At 35.3% G+C, this 16,133-nt stretch overlaps 1 protein-coding gene across 1 annotated transcript; it reads right to left on the bottom strand.

The window, feature by feature from the left end:
* Window positions 1-482: 482 nt before the first annotated feature.
* On the bottom strand, window positions 483-15,618 carry SS3 (starch synthase 3). The gene is made up of 16 exons (XM_022033369.2): window positions 15,192-15,618; window positions 14,667-14,730; window positions 13,138-14,559; window positions 9,652-9,866; window positions 8,971-9,241; window positions 8,120-8,295; window positions 7,696-7,803; window positions 7,455-7,564; window positions 6,063-6,168; window positions 3,187-3,357; window positions 2,805-2,933; window positions 2,024-2,206; window positions 1,689-1,820; window positions 1,461-1,572; window positions 1,225-1,348; window positions 483-890 (listed from the first exon to the last, which is right to left on the bottom strand). Exons 1-16 carry the CDS (start codon window positions 15,318-15,320, stop codon window positions 755-757), a joined length of 3,588 nt encoding a protein of 1,195 aa, XP_021889061.2. The 5' UTR covers window positions 15,321-15,618; the 3' UTR covers window positions 483-754.
* Window positions 15,619-16,133: the final 515 nt, after the last annotated feature.

Here is a 16,133-nt window from a genome sequence, read left to right as displayed (position 1 = left end):
GTTTTCATTCCCTTTCAACCAACATATATCTACGCGCTCTAGTATTTAGTCCACTAACAATGCCGTCCAACAGTAGTAGACACAAATCTTATAGCTAAAAGCAAATTTATTCGATCAGTTCCATCATTCCTCAACAATTTGATGATCAATTTACTGTTTCTCTCTAAAATATGTCGTCTAATAGCACTAATAGCAGTACACAGCCAAAAAAAGGGTGAAGATGTATCAGCATAACTACATGATCAACTTCTTTTTCTCCTTTTTCTCTCAAAAGATATTTTTTCACGAGGAAGAAAAAGCATAACTACATGATCAACCCGAAATAACTCACTCATTTTCCTGCTGCCAGCATGTCGTTGCCGAAAGACATACTAAAAACAAGCATAAGAGACTTCTAACTAGAATTTCTAAAATTCAGTAATGCATCTTTGGATCTTCTTGTCCTATTTCCATCAATTTGTTTCTCCTTTCTGGCAGCCACGTTCAAGGCAATGTAGAAGATTGCAAATTATTTCCAATAAAACAATAGACCATGTTGTCAAAAAACAACCTAGTGTTTTATTCTACACAAAAATGGATGAACCATTTTAGGCTCTACCAAAGCGGTGCAACCTTCTGTCGTTCTGATATACAATTGCCATATGCAACTAATCAAGTTTTTGAATGAGAAGCACCCAAGAAAATAACACACTAAACCTGTACATTGTGGGACCACAAAGAGCTCCATGTCACTCTCCACGAACTGATGAATTTCTTATTTTCCCTTCCGTGCTGCATGGTAGAGCTCCATGTAGTCAAGAGCAGGGCGGTTCCATGACCAATCTTGCTCCATCACCTTCTTGCATAGTGAGTTAAACCAATCCCGACTATCATACCAAGCAGAAATTGCCCTGAAAAAAGATGTATTTCAAAATGAGTACTGCTTCAAGAAGCCTATGTAAACATAGATATGAGAGAATATAGGAGCATATTTTATTTCAAGTTTCAAGACAGTAATAAACAAGCAGTAAATAAATGCATCATCTCCAAAATTTGGTTGTCTTCCATCAACATTTTGTTTCTGCCTGATAGATCCAGGTTAAAGTAGATGGAAATGTAAGGTAGATTAAAAACTGCAATAAACCAACATAAGGACTACGACTGAACACGAAAATTAATTACTCAATAAGTTATGGGAAAAAGAAAATATGAACTTCACTGAACACGAAAAACTTTTCTTTCTACCTATTGAGAGCATAATCAACTCCAGCACTATCAGCTCCATCAAAATTAAATCCATTTGGTTCAAGACCTTGTGCTTCTGCTCTATCTTTATCGTGGTCAACATCAAATACAGTGTCGTAAAGTCCTGCAGAAGTAGCATGAAGTAGACTGTTAACATATTGTCTCCAGGAGGGACAAAGAAAAGAACATCTTGGAATATCCCATTATGATACAGTAAATCTAATGTTTTTACACACCTCCAGTCTTTCGAACAACTGGTATTGACCCATATCTCATAGCTATCAGTTGTGTGAGTCCACATGGCTCAAAGATTGAAGGGACTAGAATAAAATCAGCACCAGCATATATCTTTGCGTATTGAAGAGAAAAATCCGATTAGTAGTTTTCAGGATCATATTGCAAATTTCATTACTTGCTACTCATTTTCTACATGACTTCAAGAGTTGAGTTTTATGTGTGTGTACCAAATGAGAAAGGGGCTCATCATAAGTCAAACAGAGGCGAGCATGGCCACCATGAGAAGAATGCAGTTGATTGGCCAAGTTGACAAAGTCATTTTGGATTCGAGGATCTGGAGCCGAACCAAGCAGCACAACCTGACACCATGAATTTGTGTCGGTATGTAAATGCAAATACTAAACATATTTTCACTTGTGAGCTCATGGAAACCAATATCGCAGCTAGAGGATAGGCCACTAAGCTGACAGGATGATTATAAAGCAAAAGGCTATATGTGCCTATAGATACTTCGGGGAAAAAAAACAAAAAAAAGAAAGTCCTCAAGAGAAAGAGGGAGAACCTGTCCACTACGTTCTAAGGTACGCCATATTGCATGTTTAATAAGATGGATTCCTTTTTGATGAGTCAACCGAGTAATAATTCCTACTAAAGGGAGATCAGATATTTCCAAACCAAGCCTTTGCTGCAAGGCTTGCTTGGCAGCTCTTTTGCCTTCGACAACATTTTCTGAAGTGTATGATACCTGGAATAACATTCATCTAACATCAGAATCGACTCAATTGCAGAAGTTCCAAGGAACAGCTTCAAATGAAAAATTTTGTATTTTTTTCTAAAATTCGCCTAACAATTACATATGACAATTGAATGAAAGTTACAACTTCTAGATCAATTCTAACTTTTTTTCTTTATACAGAGATTAAATAAATTGATCAGAAAACTTCTTTCCCTGTTATTAAACTTTTGTTGTGCTTGGATATGTACTCAAGCATGATTTCACACTAATGGCAATATGACCAAAGCATTTCAGGATATATGACCAAAACATATTTGCCTATGAACAGGAGGTACACAGAAGGGCATTTGGAGAGCTAACGATGAGTGCTATTTGGATTAGTAAATTCAAGGTGATAAGTTGATAGGTATTGCTCCTTACCATTCTACAGAGACTGGAATCCTTAATTATTTATTCATTCTTTGGGATAGAATACATGTTTACTGCAGATGCAAGCATATAGAGGAACAACTGCTACTCAAAAACTAAAATTTTTGAGAACTGTATTAGCAACATGAAGACAACAGCAAAACAAGAGGAGAAGAAGAAGAAACATCAAGCCACTTACAGGAATGAACTTATCATTGCATGGATCCCATATATCTGGGTCAATTCCATTTACTATACCATGAAATTTGTGAAGGTGGGGCGCAATTGCAGGATTTCCAGCAACTTCTTTAGAATAAGTGTGGGATACCTGCATATATCAGCATAAAATTAATGTTTGACACTAAATCATTTGTTTATCTGATAGAATTGATGACCAACTGGAAGAGAAAGTATTCCTTCTTCACCAATTTGTGGAAGCATAGGAATGTGGATTTCAAAATCAATAACATATGTCAAATTCAGTCAAAAGAAAAAACAAACTTATCTTCAAGGAACAAATCATCAATTATGCCAGTGAAAAGAGGAAGATTAAATTAGTAGATAAAATCTTAGGCACTTACAGTTGTAGCCTTGTCTGAGTACGCCATAGCTTTGCCAATGAGCGGTGCACCAAATTCTAGATTATGTATTGTGAAGACAATTCGAGTTTTACTAAGACCATAATGCATGTAATGGTCCTTAAACAACCATGCTACTGGAGCACTGGACCAGTCATGGCAGTGGATAATATCCTGGACAGGTTTAAACATTAGTAGTGAGAGTTACTCATAACAAAGAATGAATCTTTTCTTTCACACACAAATGCATCCACCTAAACATATGCAGGGAGGAAAAAGTTGTTCTAAAAGATCAATCTACCGCTATGCGTACAGGCAAAGCACTGGCAGTAGATTGTTTTCAGATACACTTCTTTTCTTTGACCACAACTGATTTTAGTCTACTTATCACCATGAATGTATAGATACATACAGGAAATCACTGCAGCACAAGCATAGCATGGAAACAGTCATTTATGATGCAACTGGAAAACTTACATCCTATTTGGCTCAAAACTTATTATATTCCCAGTCTATTCCTAACCTCAGTTACATGATTTATAGAATGAAATCATTATTTTTACATTTGATTCACAATTGAACCAACTCTAAATGTTGAACTCTAGAACAATAGATGACTATCTCCACTCAATAAAGTTGGGATCACAATTCAGCTAACTTAAACTGAAGATAGAATTTATATGGAAATAGAATAAAGGGGAGTTGGGATTCAATTGTTAGCGAGAAGGAAGGGGCTTAGCTGGTTGGAGAAAAAGATGACAAGTGAAAAGTGGCAGACTGATGCTAACGAAGATCAATTCTTTTAGCCTCCCCATTTGTTTCATGTCTCTACATCCCATGCCTTGTAGTGTGGTCAAAAGGCTTGAGAAGATCTAATTTATGTTAGGTCCTGAGTCTAGGATTCTGTAACTGGTTGGCTAACCACAAAGCCTTGTAACAAGGAGGAAAGCTTACTTAGACTTATGGCCTTGATGCCCCATGATGACTCATTAGAGAGAATTATGATCTCAAGAGATTGCGCTCAAATTTTTAGTAATAGTTCAGATGATTTGATTGCTTTCCTAACTGTTACATATATAGAGGCTATGACAACCAGCCTTCCTATTTTCTAAGATCAGCCTAGCTGATCATTCCATAACCAACATCTTGCCACCAAAACATTCCTAACCAAACCCAAATCTAATCTTGCTAAGAGGTACATGTGAACCAGTGGATAAGTTCCTAAAAACGGAGAATTATTTTGGACGGGGGTTTGTCTGTTCTTGCCATTTGTCCTGCGTGTTTAGACACTGCCATAAAATCAATTAACAGTATCTAGAATGTCTCTAACAATTTCAGTGGGATGTGTAGGTACAAAGTCTCTCTCCTTATTCCACAAGACCCGTGGAGCAAAATCGCCTTTTAGGTTCCTTTCTAATAGAGGGAGTTTATCATGGAACTTGATTCAGACAAAATATGGGCTCATGGAGCGCGCTCTGATGGCAAAGATGTCTAGAGCGCTCAAGCCTCAAGTTCATGGAAGGGAATTAGAGGTTAATTTTAATGTTGGAGGTCAATTTTTGAGAGGACATGTGCTATAGCGATCAACTGCTAGAATTCCACTAGACTATCATTTATGGCCTTGCATATGGCAAAAATGCCAAACTAGGGGTCACTTTTTGCAGGTTGATAAAGCAGCTTTTTGGCACATAGGGCTTTCCTGCAATCTCAAGGACTCAGACATTGAGAAGCTGCAGGTTATTAACTCAATTTTCCCACATAGCGATGGCTGTTTTGGAACTTGTGTTAGGATGGTTCTTCACTGTTAAATCTAGCTACTATGCGCTTCTAAACTGTGATTCTATGTTAGATTTAGTTTCCCCTGGAACCCTTTCGGAAATATAAAGCCTCCTCTTCATGTGGCTTCATAATTCGTGAAGCTTTTTGGCTTTGAATCTTTAGCATGCACAAATATGAGGAAGAGGAGTTGTGTCCTCACCAACCAGCGCCCTCTTGCAGGTTACATAATGAATGCTCAAGCTATCTTCTTTTATGGTGTCCTAAGGGGAGAAAGTTATGGGATTGTTATAGTTTGTTGGGGATCACGTGGGCGGTGAGTGGGTCCATTCGGCTGGAGCGCTGACTTTGATGAAAGATTAATAAGAAGCTTATTGCTCTCATTCCCCATGCTATCATCTGGACCATTTGGAAGGGGAGAAGCAGTTTAATATAATTTTGGTAGACTTGATAGAATATTGGTTCCAAATTTAGTTAAAGATCGGCTCCTTTGTAAATGACCAGACCTTGGTGATATCTCAGATATTTTGACGAATTCTCTCATTTAAGTTTTTTTCTTTTGTTGGCGCAAATGGGTGGCACCCCTTGGCACCTTCCTGCATGTGTATATATATACATAGAAACTCAGCACTTTGTTTTGAAAACTTTAAAAAAAATTAATAGGATTACAATATTATTTTCATTCAAATCATAAACTCGTATTCCTATTCTCATTCTAAATAATTGCTGTTTGAACGAGACATAGTCTTTATGTGAAAACTCACCACATCAACAAACAATCTAGCTCTGCCACTTGAACTAAAATAAAATTGTTAAAGCTTGCACATTATGTATACATTGGGCTTAACTAGATTAAAGGGTATTAAAGTAAAATACACTGTTTGTAATTGATGGAAACTTTCCTTTTTCTTGTCCCTAAAACTTGTATATATAAGGACGTATTATTTAATGAGAATATAACATAATTATTTCTAACAAAAATACATAAAACAAAGAACTATAAAATTACAGATTATAAAGTTGCAGGACAAAATCCCCCTTCTTGTAGGAAGAGAAAAGTACACAAAATAAAGAACTTCTAAATGAGGAAGTTACAAACTTACAGGATGAAATCCCCCTTGTTGTAGAAATTCAAGAGCAGCGTGACAAAAGAAACCAAACCTCTGTCCATCATCCCCACAACCATATACACATCCACGTGAAAATAATCTACAGGAGAAAAATCACCAAAAACAAAGAGATTAATCTAAGATTTGTTACAGAGAAGTCGATGAAGTGGATGCAGACGACAAGATGGTCACCACAGCAAGAACATGTACTGTGTAAACAAGTTCCTCTTTAAACATGTACTAACATGTAAGGATAACAAGGTTGTCATTGAACATGAGATTTTATTCTGTGTTTCAGAATACTACTAATAACAGTGTTAAAAATTTCTTGGGGAATGGGAGTAAGCAGTTACTATCTAATGTCCAAATCTCAAAGCACATGTGTAGTACTCTTAATCTGGGAGAGCAAAATATTTATAATACAGACAGGATGCAAGGAATGAAGAGCCCAACGCAAGTGTTTTTCTTTTTCAGTCAGAGCAAGTACAAGTCTTTCAGGCGCAAATAAATTTCTCATAATGAATAAAGTTACGGTCAACTAGTTCATGGTGGAGTTTTGTTGGAGTTTCCCAACTTTAATTCTTGAAGACGCATTCCTTTCTTATTAACTAAGTAAAATATTAGACAATATCTATGTGCAGCAGTGATTTATACTTGGGCGAGTAATTTCTCACCACAAACAATAGAAAGCTTAGAAGTCAATTTTGAAAAGCAACTTTACCGAATTAAGAGTTCTCGGTTGTATTTATAATCAAGTGATCACCAGTAAAAGCTTGTATGCTATTAAATGAATTCCTTTCAGTCAAGCAGAAGATCTCTATCTGCTCTCTTCCTCTCATGCTTGCCTAATAAAATATTTATTGCCATGCAAACTGCAACAATGATTTTTAATCTCCCTCTGAAAACAAACACGAGCCGAACAGAGCATTACCTCATCAAGCTGAGGTGTGCATTGAACAGTGCTTGTGATGCTTAGGACATATATTCTTGGCTATCAAGTTTTAAATTTAACTCTCAGAAAATTGTTTGTCAAACCAAGAATCTTAAGGAATTAGTATCAATTAAATAAATTACTCCTGGGGAATACAAGAATATAAACTTTTATTTTTGAAATAGAATACAAGAATATAAACTAACTTTCCAAATTGAGTATTTGAAACCAAATTTTTACCTATTAAGTGAACTAAGAGAAGACTATATGCATACATGCAGCTTACGATTATATCTAAGTTAAGAAAGTACAAACTGAAGAACTAAGACATGCCATTAATAAGCAAAAGGAGAATCGCATAAAAGCCATATGCTGATGTAAGTAATACACTTGACAGAAGTTATAAATTAGTGAGCAAGAAATATTCTAGTGGAGAAGTAGGACTGAATAGTTACCCATTTTGAGGCTCCAAAAAGTAAACTGAAAGACCTTCCACCTTCCCAAACCAAACTTTTATTTCAGTCCCGCTCCAGTGAAAGCCTCTATCGTAGTGAAAGTCTTTGACCTTGTTCAGAAACATGTATTCAGTTTATTGGAGTCGTGAAAATGAAGTTAATTAAACATAAGAAAACTATCATGGTGAATAAGCACAAGACCACAAGAAAACTCCAATAAAGAAGCAGAAACTGATCTTACATTGCTAAGGTTCAAACAGTCATACTTCGGAAGTATGATGTTGACATTGTGGTTTAAATCTTGAACAGCACGCGATAGACTAGTGACAACATCGCCCAGGCCTCCAACCTATAGATATTAGACAAGATAGTGAAAAGAAGAGTATGTGTCACTAATTAATATAAATACAATTCAATTGAACACATCTCTCTTCCCCTCTCTCAATCTCATGCATGTATTTTGGTGCACAATGCACACATATTTGAGTAATTCTTTTGAATAAAAGACCTCATCCAGACATTCTTCAACCATTATTTCCCAAATAAAAATAGAAAGTAAAAGATCTAACTGATGAAAAGAGATTCATTTCACGGATCAGTGTTCTCCAATTGGATCTGAAAGTTCCTCTTTACAACCACAAGTTATATGGTTATGAGTTAGTTACTTTTGCAATCGGGGCCATCTCCACAGCAATATGCACAATGTGCATTGGTGGCTCCTTTGCAACTCCTCCCAGCACAGGTATATGGTAATCTGTGCCATTTTTGTTGTCAAAAACTCCACCATCTTCCCTCTCGGAGAATACAAAATCCATCATATATGCATCCAGTGGCACTCTTACTGAAAAAGATAAATTCAGATATTCAGGTTTATATTCATGTACTGTCTACCCTGAATTGCTGTCTATTTCTGCCATGAGACATAAAGGATTGCCACTTTATATGTGGTAATTCATACAAATTCAACCATTCTGCACATCTCTAGATCTGCTGATATATGATTTTCATAGTAAGATATACCTGAGCAAAAAAGCAACTTGATAACAGCTTCTTCATGCAACATCTAAATCCTACTAAATGCAGCATATGATCCATGAGCCTGTGATCTATGGCCATGCCATAGCCCTCACAATGTTACCCTGAATCACTCCACAAAAGTTTACCAGAGTCACCATTGATCCAATTATTCCCTTGCTGTTTTAATTTTCTAAACATCTTTGTAGATGTACTAACGCAAATAGTCACAGGCACTCAACTCCATCACAATTGGATGACTTTAAGAAATTTTGAGTCATTTGGACTCACATTTTGAAAATGTCCATGTTTTGAAAACACTCAGATAGACAGTCATCAACCCTTTAGGTTGGCATATAGAGAGATAGAATAACGTTGTGATGCAAATAAAGAGGAAAGAGGACCGACATGGCACGGACCAACACCATTTATAACAAGTGTTTGATTTATGGATAAAAATAAATCTGGAACTATTCTCCAAGATGATAAAGTGAATGCTAACCAGTGGATTTTACATGAGGACCATTATCTGCCAGCAACATCTTTTGTGGTGGCAAAGTACCCATACGGTGAGTCCAACGATTAAATGAACATCTGAACCAAACTTCAGGTTTTCCATTCAAAACTGTATTGGCTGGATTATAAAATACTGTGACAGTGCTTCCTGCTTGAACATCAAGAGGCTCAGTATAAACTATGTGCTTTTGAGACAGCAGAAAGTTTTTCAATGTTCTTTCCTTTGTTTCTGCTTTCATACGAGCTGTTTTTTCTGCCTGAGAGAAAAGAAGAAAAATAAAGAAGACAGGATCTAGTGACAGAAAATAGAGATATAACAAAGAATTATGCATCCATAGAACTAACATCAATCTGATAATAAAGGCATATAAGTATGAGGAGAAAATTATCTGAAAGGACAATGAAGACTAAGACTCATGCCTATCTACTTTCCTCTGCATTATAGCCATACACATCAGGAACTCTTTCTACACATGTTTTTAGGCATGCTTTGATTTGAAGAAAACAGTTTGGAAATTTACAGAATAACCTATCACCAAAATAAAATAATAGCGTATTTTTTGAAAAATGACCAACCATGCCTCTATAATAGCAACATATATACAGCTCCATAATGGCATGTTTTCATGAGTTACACGTCATTTATTCTGAACGCTGGTAAACAAACCTTGGCACGCATAGCCTCCTCTCTTAACCTCCTCTCCTCCTGAAGTTTTGTAAATATCAGATGTTCTTCCTTGGCCCAATACAGTTCTTCAGGAATGCATTTCGGGACAACAGCATGGAAATCTTGTTGATGATTGTTGTCATACAAAGTAGCCTCTTGAGGCGGTCCATCAGCAAAGACCCAATCCAAGAGAATGGCTCGATCAGGCACAATAACTGCAGTTGACATTTCTCAATTAATTCATGTAATATGGGCACAATGTTCTAACACCTAAGTAAAAGCTTCTCTTGATCTCTTCCTCAATGGACCAACTAGAAATAAATAATAAACTAATGGAGGAATATAATCTCATTTCTGTGCTTCCATAATCTAAAGAAATGTCAAAAAGGAATAAAATTTCTAACCAATAGGTTCATCTAAACTATGAAACCAAAAGGAACAATACACCACCTCAGAGTAAAGGAAAAGATCACATTATGAAGATAAAATACTCAGAAATCAAAGTATACAGAAACCTGGTCAAGAAAAAGTTCTCATGTGAAAATGATCATTCCTAGCCCATAATGAGCAAAATTTTGGGCAACATTTGGGTATATGAATAAAACATATCATCAACAAATGGCATCTTTAAATTCTTCTCACAGAAAATCTCATTAAGCTTGAAACATTTACCTATTCTTTCACTCATTGGCCATAGATTGGAATGCGCTTCAAGTTATTATCACTCATCTATGCCATGCCATTCATCTTTTAACTGTTAGAGAACAGGACAATTTCCCATATAGTTTATTAGACAATAGCAAGCTATTTTCCCTATGGTTTTCCTTTATTTAGTTAAGGTCCTATATAGTAAATCTCTATTATAGTAAATATCCTATATAGTTAGATTTTGTTCTTATTTTTTTCCTTATTCATAGAAATCTCTATAGATACATATCTATTTCTTTCAACTTAAAACAAGAAAAAACAGTCCAGTTTATTCAGATGGAAATGGATAGAAGGACGAATTGTGGAAGGTGGATTTACCATCATGTCCTCAGTGGGGATGAATAAGTCTTTGCTTGCCAAGTGGTCGTGGAAATTCATGATTGATGTGAACAAATATGATGGGAAGTGATCCAAGCCAGGTTTTGTATTGAAAGGAAAGTTTGGAAAACTAGAGAGGATATATCGCCCTACAGCAGCAGCTTATGAAGATGGATCAGTAAGAGTGAAATATCATCATAAGCTTAGCACAGTTTGTGGTGCGGTGGGCAGTCAGTTGGATTTTGGCATGTTAAAGCATGTGGAGATTTCTTTGCCATTAACCACAAAATCGACAGTGACTTAAAAAAAAAACACTCCCTTTCCTTGCCAAGAGACAAAATGCAAGGCAAGCATTTCACAAAAATCCACTTAGTCAAATGAATGCTTCCTTTCCTTGGCCAAAAAAAATGTTGTAGGGCAAGCAAAATTGAAAGGAGCTACCTAGAACATCAACCTGCCAAGAAATCTCAATGAATGGGAGATAGCTAAGTTTTTAGAGCTGCTAGCACTTGTATCCAAGTGTCGGGCTGAGACCTCTTTTGATAATCGTTCTCTGTGGTCCCTTACTAAAGATGAGAAGTTTCTGTGAAATATTTGTATAGCAACTTGTGCTTCCAGAATATTTTGCATTTAGATTTTCTTGGAAGCAAATATTGAAAAGCAAAGCTTCACCTGAATTGCTTTCCTTCAATACTCACCACAGAAAACTACAGAAAGAGAGAAAAAATTATAGTCAATGGTCACACTATGTGCTTACTGGAGCACAAATCTCCCAATTATCTCCTCCTTTCATGTTCAGAGGTCAGAAGCCTGTGGGATTCTACTTTAAACTTTTCAAACAAGACTTTGGTAATGGCTGGCTTGACTGAGCTAAAGATCAGGGCTTGGTCGGGTGTTTAAATTTGTGAATACGTCAATCTAATTCCTAACTCTATTTTTGGGTCACTTGGAAATAAAAAAACAAATGAAATTTTTAAGATTTTTTCTCCTCTCAATAAATTTAGAGACTATCAGTTCTAGTCCCTGCATACTTTGTTAACAAGTCACCCATCCTTGATGATGTGGATTTAGGGAACACTATAGACATTTTGATTAATGGCATTTGTAAATCGTCTGTTCATAGGTGACATCCCTTTGGCGCCTTTTAATGATAGTCCCTTTCTTATCTAAAAAAAAGCTATTTTCTTTATAATATTTGATGTAAGCAAGAAGAGGGGAAAAAAATTTCTTTAAAGGGAGAATCAGCCAAGAGAGAAGACTTCTTTCTAAAGCATATGATATATTAAAGGAAGATAAAATTAAATTTCATTTCTTAAATAACTAAATCCCATAGTTTATGAAAGATATGGGTAGCCTTTTTCCTCCTTTAATGGTCAGCTTAATTAACCATATTTATTTCTCCTAATTCTTCCACAATTAATCAAAATATTCTCATTTAAAAAGATAGTATCTTATCTACCCTATTATAATAAAAAAAATTTAATTTTTATTATTTTCTCATTTAAGATGATATTTAATTTTCTTATAATTTCTTCTATTAATTTAGAAGATTTATTTACTTGTAATGCACATGATATACTTTATAAATAGGTTTTCAATTCACAATTATAAGGAATCAAGTTTGAGAATAATAAAATTACAAATTTTAATTTTCAACTAGTTAGGTTTCTTCAACCTTCTTATTGAATAAGAATTGATTCAACTTATCAAAGTAAATTTTTGTGGCGTTTTATCAATTTTCTTTCAAATTGATTTCTAACTTATCAAGTTCATATTAGTTAGGTTTCTTCAACCTTCTTGTTGAATGGGATAATATTAATCAACTTATCAAGGTAAATTCTTATGGTGTTTTATCAATTTTTTTCGAATTGATTTATAACTTATCAAGTTCATATTTGTGGCGTTTTTAATCAATTCAAACTATCCTAATTATCTTGGTTGACATTCACGTATTGAATGCAAGTCAAATAGGGAGGATTTGTTGAAAGTTTTATGATTCTGAATACTAATGTTATATGCGAAGTTTTTGATCACGTTAGTTGATCCTGAATTCCGCATCAATCTTTTCCTATGTAACTAATATCAGAAGTTTTATTATAGTCAATGTTCAATTCAATTAGATGCTATTCATACTTTTGTTTTTCTTATTCATAGATATCTTTATAAGTACATGTATTATTTCTTATACTTAATAGCAAGAACGATAAAGTTCAATCTTTTAGCAGTGGCATCCCTAAACTGTTGAAGCAAACAAATAATTTATATATTTAGCAAGATATAGCAGATTTTAGCATTTCTACATAGTGTTGATTAGTGCCTTTTACCATAGTTTATAAGGCCAATATAACATATATCAAACTTTATAAACTAACTGCGAAGCTTATAAATGCTTCCAACAAGTAACAAACAAATAAGCATGTTACCATAAAAATAGAAACAAAGATTCATACTGGTATGTACCTTCAGCATACCACCAATCAGCCCCTTTTGTCTCAGAGTTGACAAGCCTCTCAGCAAAGGACAATCCATCCTTCCAGTTATTGTATCCCCCATGAACCCACAGTTCCTTAGCATTAGCAAGAGGACCTGAACTTTTTCTATAATATAACTTAACCCTGTCCTCACCCTTAAATTCACTAGGTTCTATATACCAAATGTTCTCAACTGACCTTGCAGCCTTTTTCATCACCTGTTGAAAAATTTCCCGCCTCCTTCCAGTCTCCGTTTTTGCTTGTGTTCTATCAGCTTCACTTGCAGCCTTCTCTGCTTCTCTCCTCCTCTGCTCTTCCTCTTGTCTTTCCTTTTCAGCTTGCTCCTCTGCAAGTTTCTCTAGCTCCCTACGTTTCTCCTCAAGCAAAAAATCTTCAAATGCAATGATATCCATTCCTCCTTCCACAGGTATGCAAAAGTCCTTCTCTTCATTATTATCAAAGATGCTTTGCCCATTAAAAAAGACAAAATCCATCTTATATGCTTCCATTGGAACATGAAGTAGGCAAGACCACCAATCCCCTGCCAGATGGGTTTTGTTCAATCTCCTGGTAAATTGTTTCCATCGCCAATCATTGAAAGCTCCCATAATCAACAAATCCGGCTCATTTTTCAGAGTGGAAAGACTTCTATTAAGGAACACTTCTACATCTTGATCAGGTTTCACAACTTGGGGATAAACAAACATTTTATTGCCCTTTGAGAAATTATCATAGGCAAGTGCTTCAATCTCCTGTTTACGTTTGGTCGCTTCCATCTTCAATTTTAATTTTTCAGAATCATCTTTAGTTCCTGTTTCATCCTTCTCAATGCTTTCATTTTTAAATATGTCATTCCTCTTTCCAATATCCGAATGCTTCTCCTCTAAAGCTACTTCATCAGCCACATCCTCAGCATCACTTTCAGAGCCTTCTGAACCTAATCCACCAGCCACTTCATCAGCATCCCTTTCAGCACCTTCTGAACATAATTCACCAACCGCATTTTCAATATCACTTCTAGAAATTATTACATTCTCCTCTAAGAGAGCCACATCATCATCTATCCTTCCTAAACTTCCATTTTCAGTTGATTGACCGCTCCCAAGCACATTTAACTGTTTATTCTTTGATGGTATTTCCTCTTCTTCTTTTTGGGCTTCCTCGACAATTTTGATATGAGAATGTTCAACTTCCAATTTTTGGTCTGTATCAATTCTCACTTCAGGTTGTTTCTTGCCAGGACCTCGTAATTCAGTTGATGTGGCAGTACCAGTGCCGTCTTTGCCAGCATTGTTTCTGGAATCTTTCTTCTGGGAGCTTGTTTCCATAGGTGTTTTCGGCACGAATCCCTTTGGACCAGGACCTCTAGACCTCGGGACAGACGTTCTTCTGGGTTTTCTCCTTGAAAAATCTACAGATACACAAAAAGAACAAGAAAAAAAAAATGATTGCATTAAAACAATCTATTAAAACTTCAATTTTATCTAATGGCAGATCAATTTACAACAAGCATTTAACCTGAGCTTGCAGTGATTCCATGAGAAATACCCCCTGCAGAGTAATTGATGCCTAATGGAGTAAACTGAAACCAAAATGCATCAAAATTAGGAAAAGAAAATCATGTAATCTCAATGCAAAACCAGTTAAAATTCAGTGCTTGAATAAAATCAAATGAAATTAAATTAAACCAAAAAAAAAAAGATTAAAACAAATACAATAATTTTCACCTCTCAAGCAAATTTTGACAACACATGTAAGCTCCGTAAACCTTGCTAGAATTAGAGAAAATAGCTAAAAGCAAAATTAAACGGTTGGTACAACAATCGAATCATTTCCCATTAACATTCAACCTAAAAAGAAAGCAAACTTTTTCTCCAGAGGATCAAAAGCCAATTAAGATTTCAATCAAAACCCACAAAAACTAGTTTCTCGACAAAATAAAAATAAAAGAAAATCCATCTGCAAGTACCACCCAAACACACAAAAACTCACGTAAGGAGCTGGCTCTGTAACACACATATACAATCAGACCAGAGAACTCACTTGACAGAATCGAGAAGTTCTTCGATGGTGCAAGAAAAATCCAGAAAATGGTTTGATCTTCAAGCTACCTCTCTCTTGAAACAGACCCCTGCAACTCACGGGGCTCTGCACATGCAAGCCAACTTCCATATCTAACCACCAACACCACCACTACCAGTATTAATAATTACTGAGATGAAGAAGAGAAGGGATGAGAATGAAGAAGAAGAAGAAGAATGTTGGGTCTTGAAGTTTGGTTTCTTTCTTCACTGAAATCCACTCCTCTGATTCATTTTCAATCAGATTAAACTGCTCACGTTTCTTCTTAAGAACTGTGCATGAATATAAAAAAAAAAAAATTAAACAAATAAATCAATAAATAAACAAATTAATTAATTAAAAATAGCAAGATAACAAGCTTCAAACGAGCTGAGCCAGAAGTGTATATGGCATTAAACTCTGTGTTACATTCTCTGTCTTTTTAAATCTATACTCAAATATTCTCCGTTGATTTTTCGTCACTGACTGATCTAACGGTCCACAGAGTTCTTTTTCTGTAAAACTAGATTTGGTTGTAGGAGATTGAAATCGTCGTAAAAGGTTTGCCTTTTTGATATCTAGGTTTTTTAGAGGCTGTTATTTTCTGATAGGATTTTATTTTTTTTTTAAAAAAGGAAACGAATGAGAATATGACACGTCAAATGAGAAAGTGCCACGTGTACGGTATGGCAACATGGCAGGTGGTTTCTCTGATTATTTTTGGCTTTTTGGCATAATTCAGATTTCAATTATTTTTTCTTTTAATTTTAAAAATATTATTGAAAATGAAATCATAACACATGGGGCATGGGCGTAGTGTTTTGAAATTTTCGAAATATAAATATAAATATATAAATTTAAAAAATATAAATAAAATACTTTATTAAATAGTTTTAATATAAGAAATAAAGAAAATAAAGAATA

The sequence above is a fragment of the Carica papaya genome, chromosome 7 (genome assembly GCF_054855325.1).
Source record: "Carica papaya isolate Zhongbai chromosome 7, ASM5485532v1, whole genome shotgun sequence".
Taxonomy (NCBI): domain Eukaryota; kingdom Viridiplantae; phylum Streptophyta; class Magnoliopsida; order Brassicales; family Caricaceae; genus Carica; species Carica papaya.
Note: the sequence above shows the minus strand (reverse complement) of the source record. Positions and strands in the feature narration are given on the sequence as shown.

Bases quoted from the DNA above. Each gene is read 5' to 3' on its own strand.
- SS3 (XM_022033369.2), bottom strand. From the start codon at position 15,320: ATGGAAGTTGGCTTGCATGTGCAGAGCCCCGTGAGTTGCAGGGGTCTG. The intron at 1,573-1,688 runs GTACACACACAT...CAATACGCAAAG, and splicing joins ATGAGCCCCTTTCTCATTTG to ATATATGCTGGTGCTGATTT. The intron at 1,349-1,460 runs GTGTGTAAAAAC...CTACTTCTGCAG, and splicing joins AGTTGTTCGAAAGACTGGAG to GACTTTACGACACTGTATTT.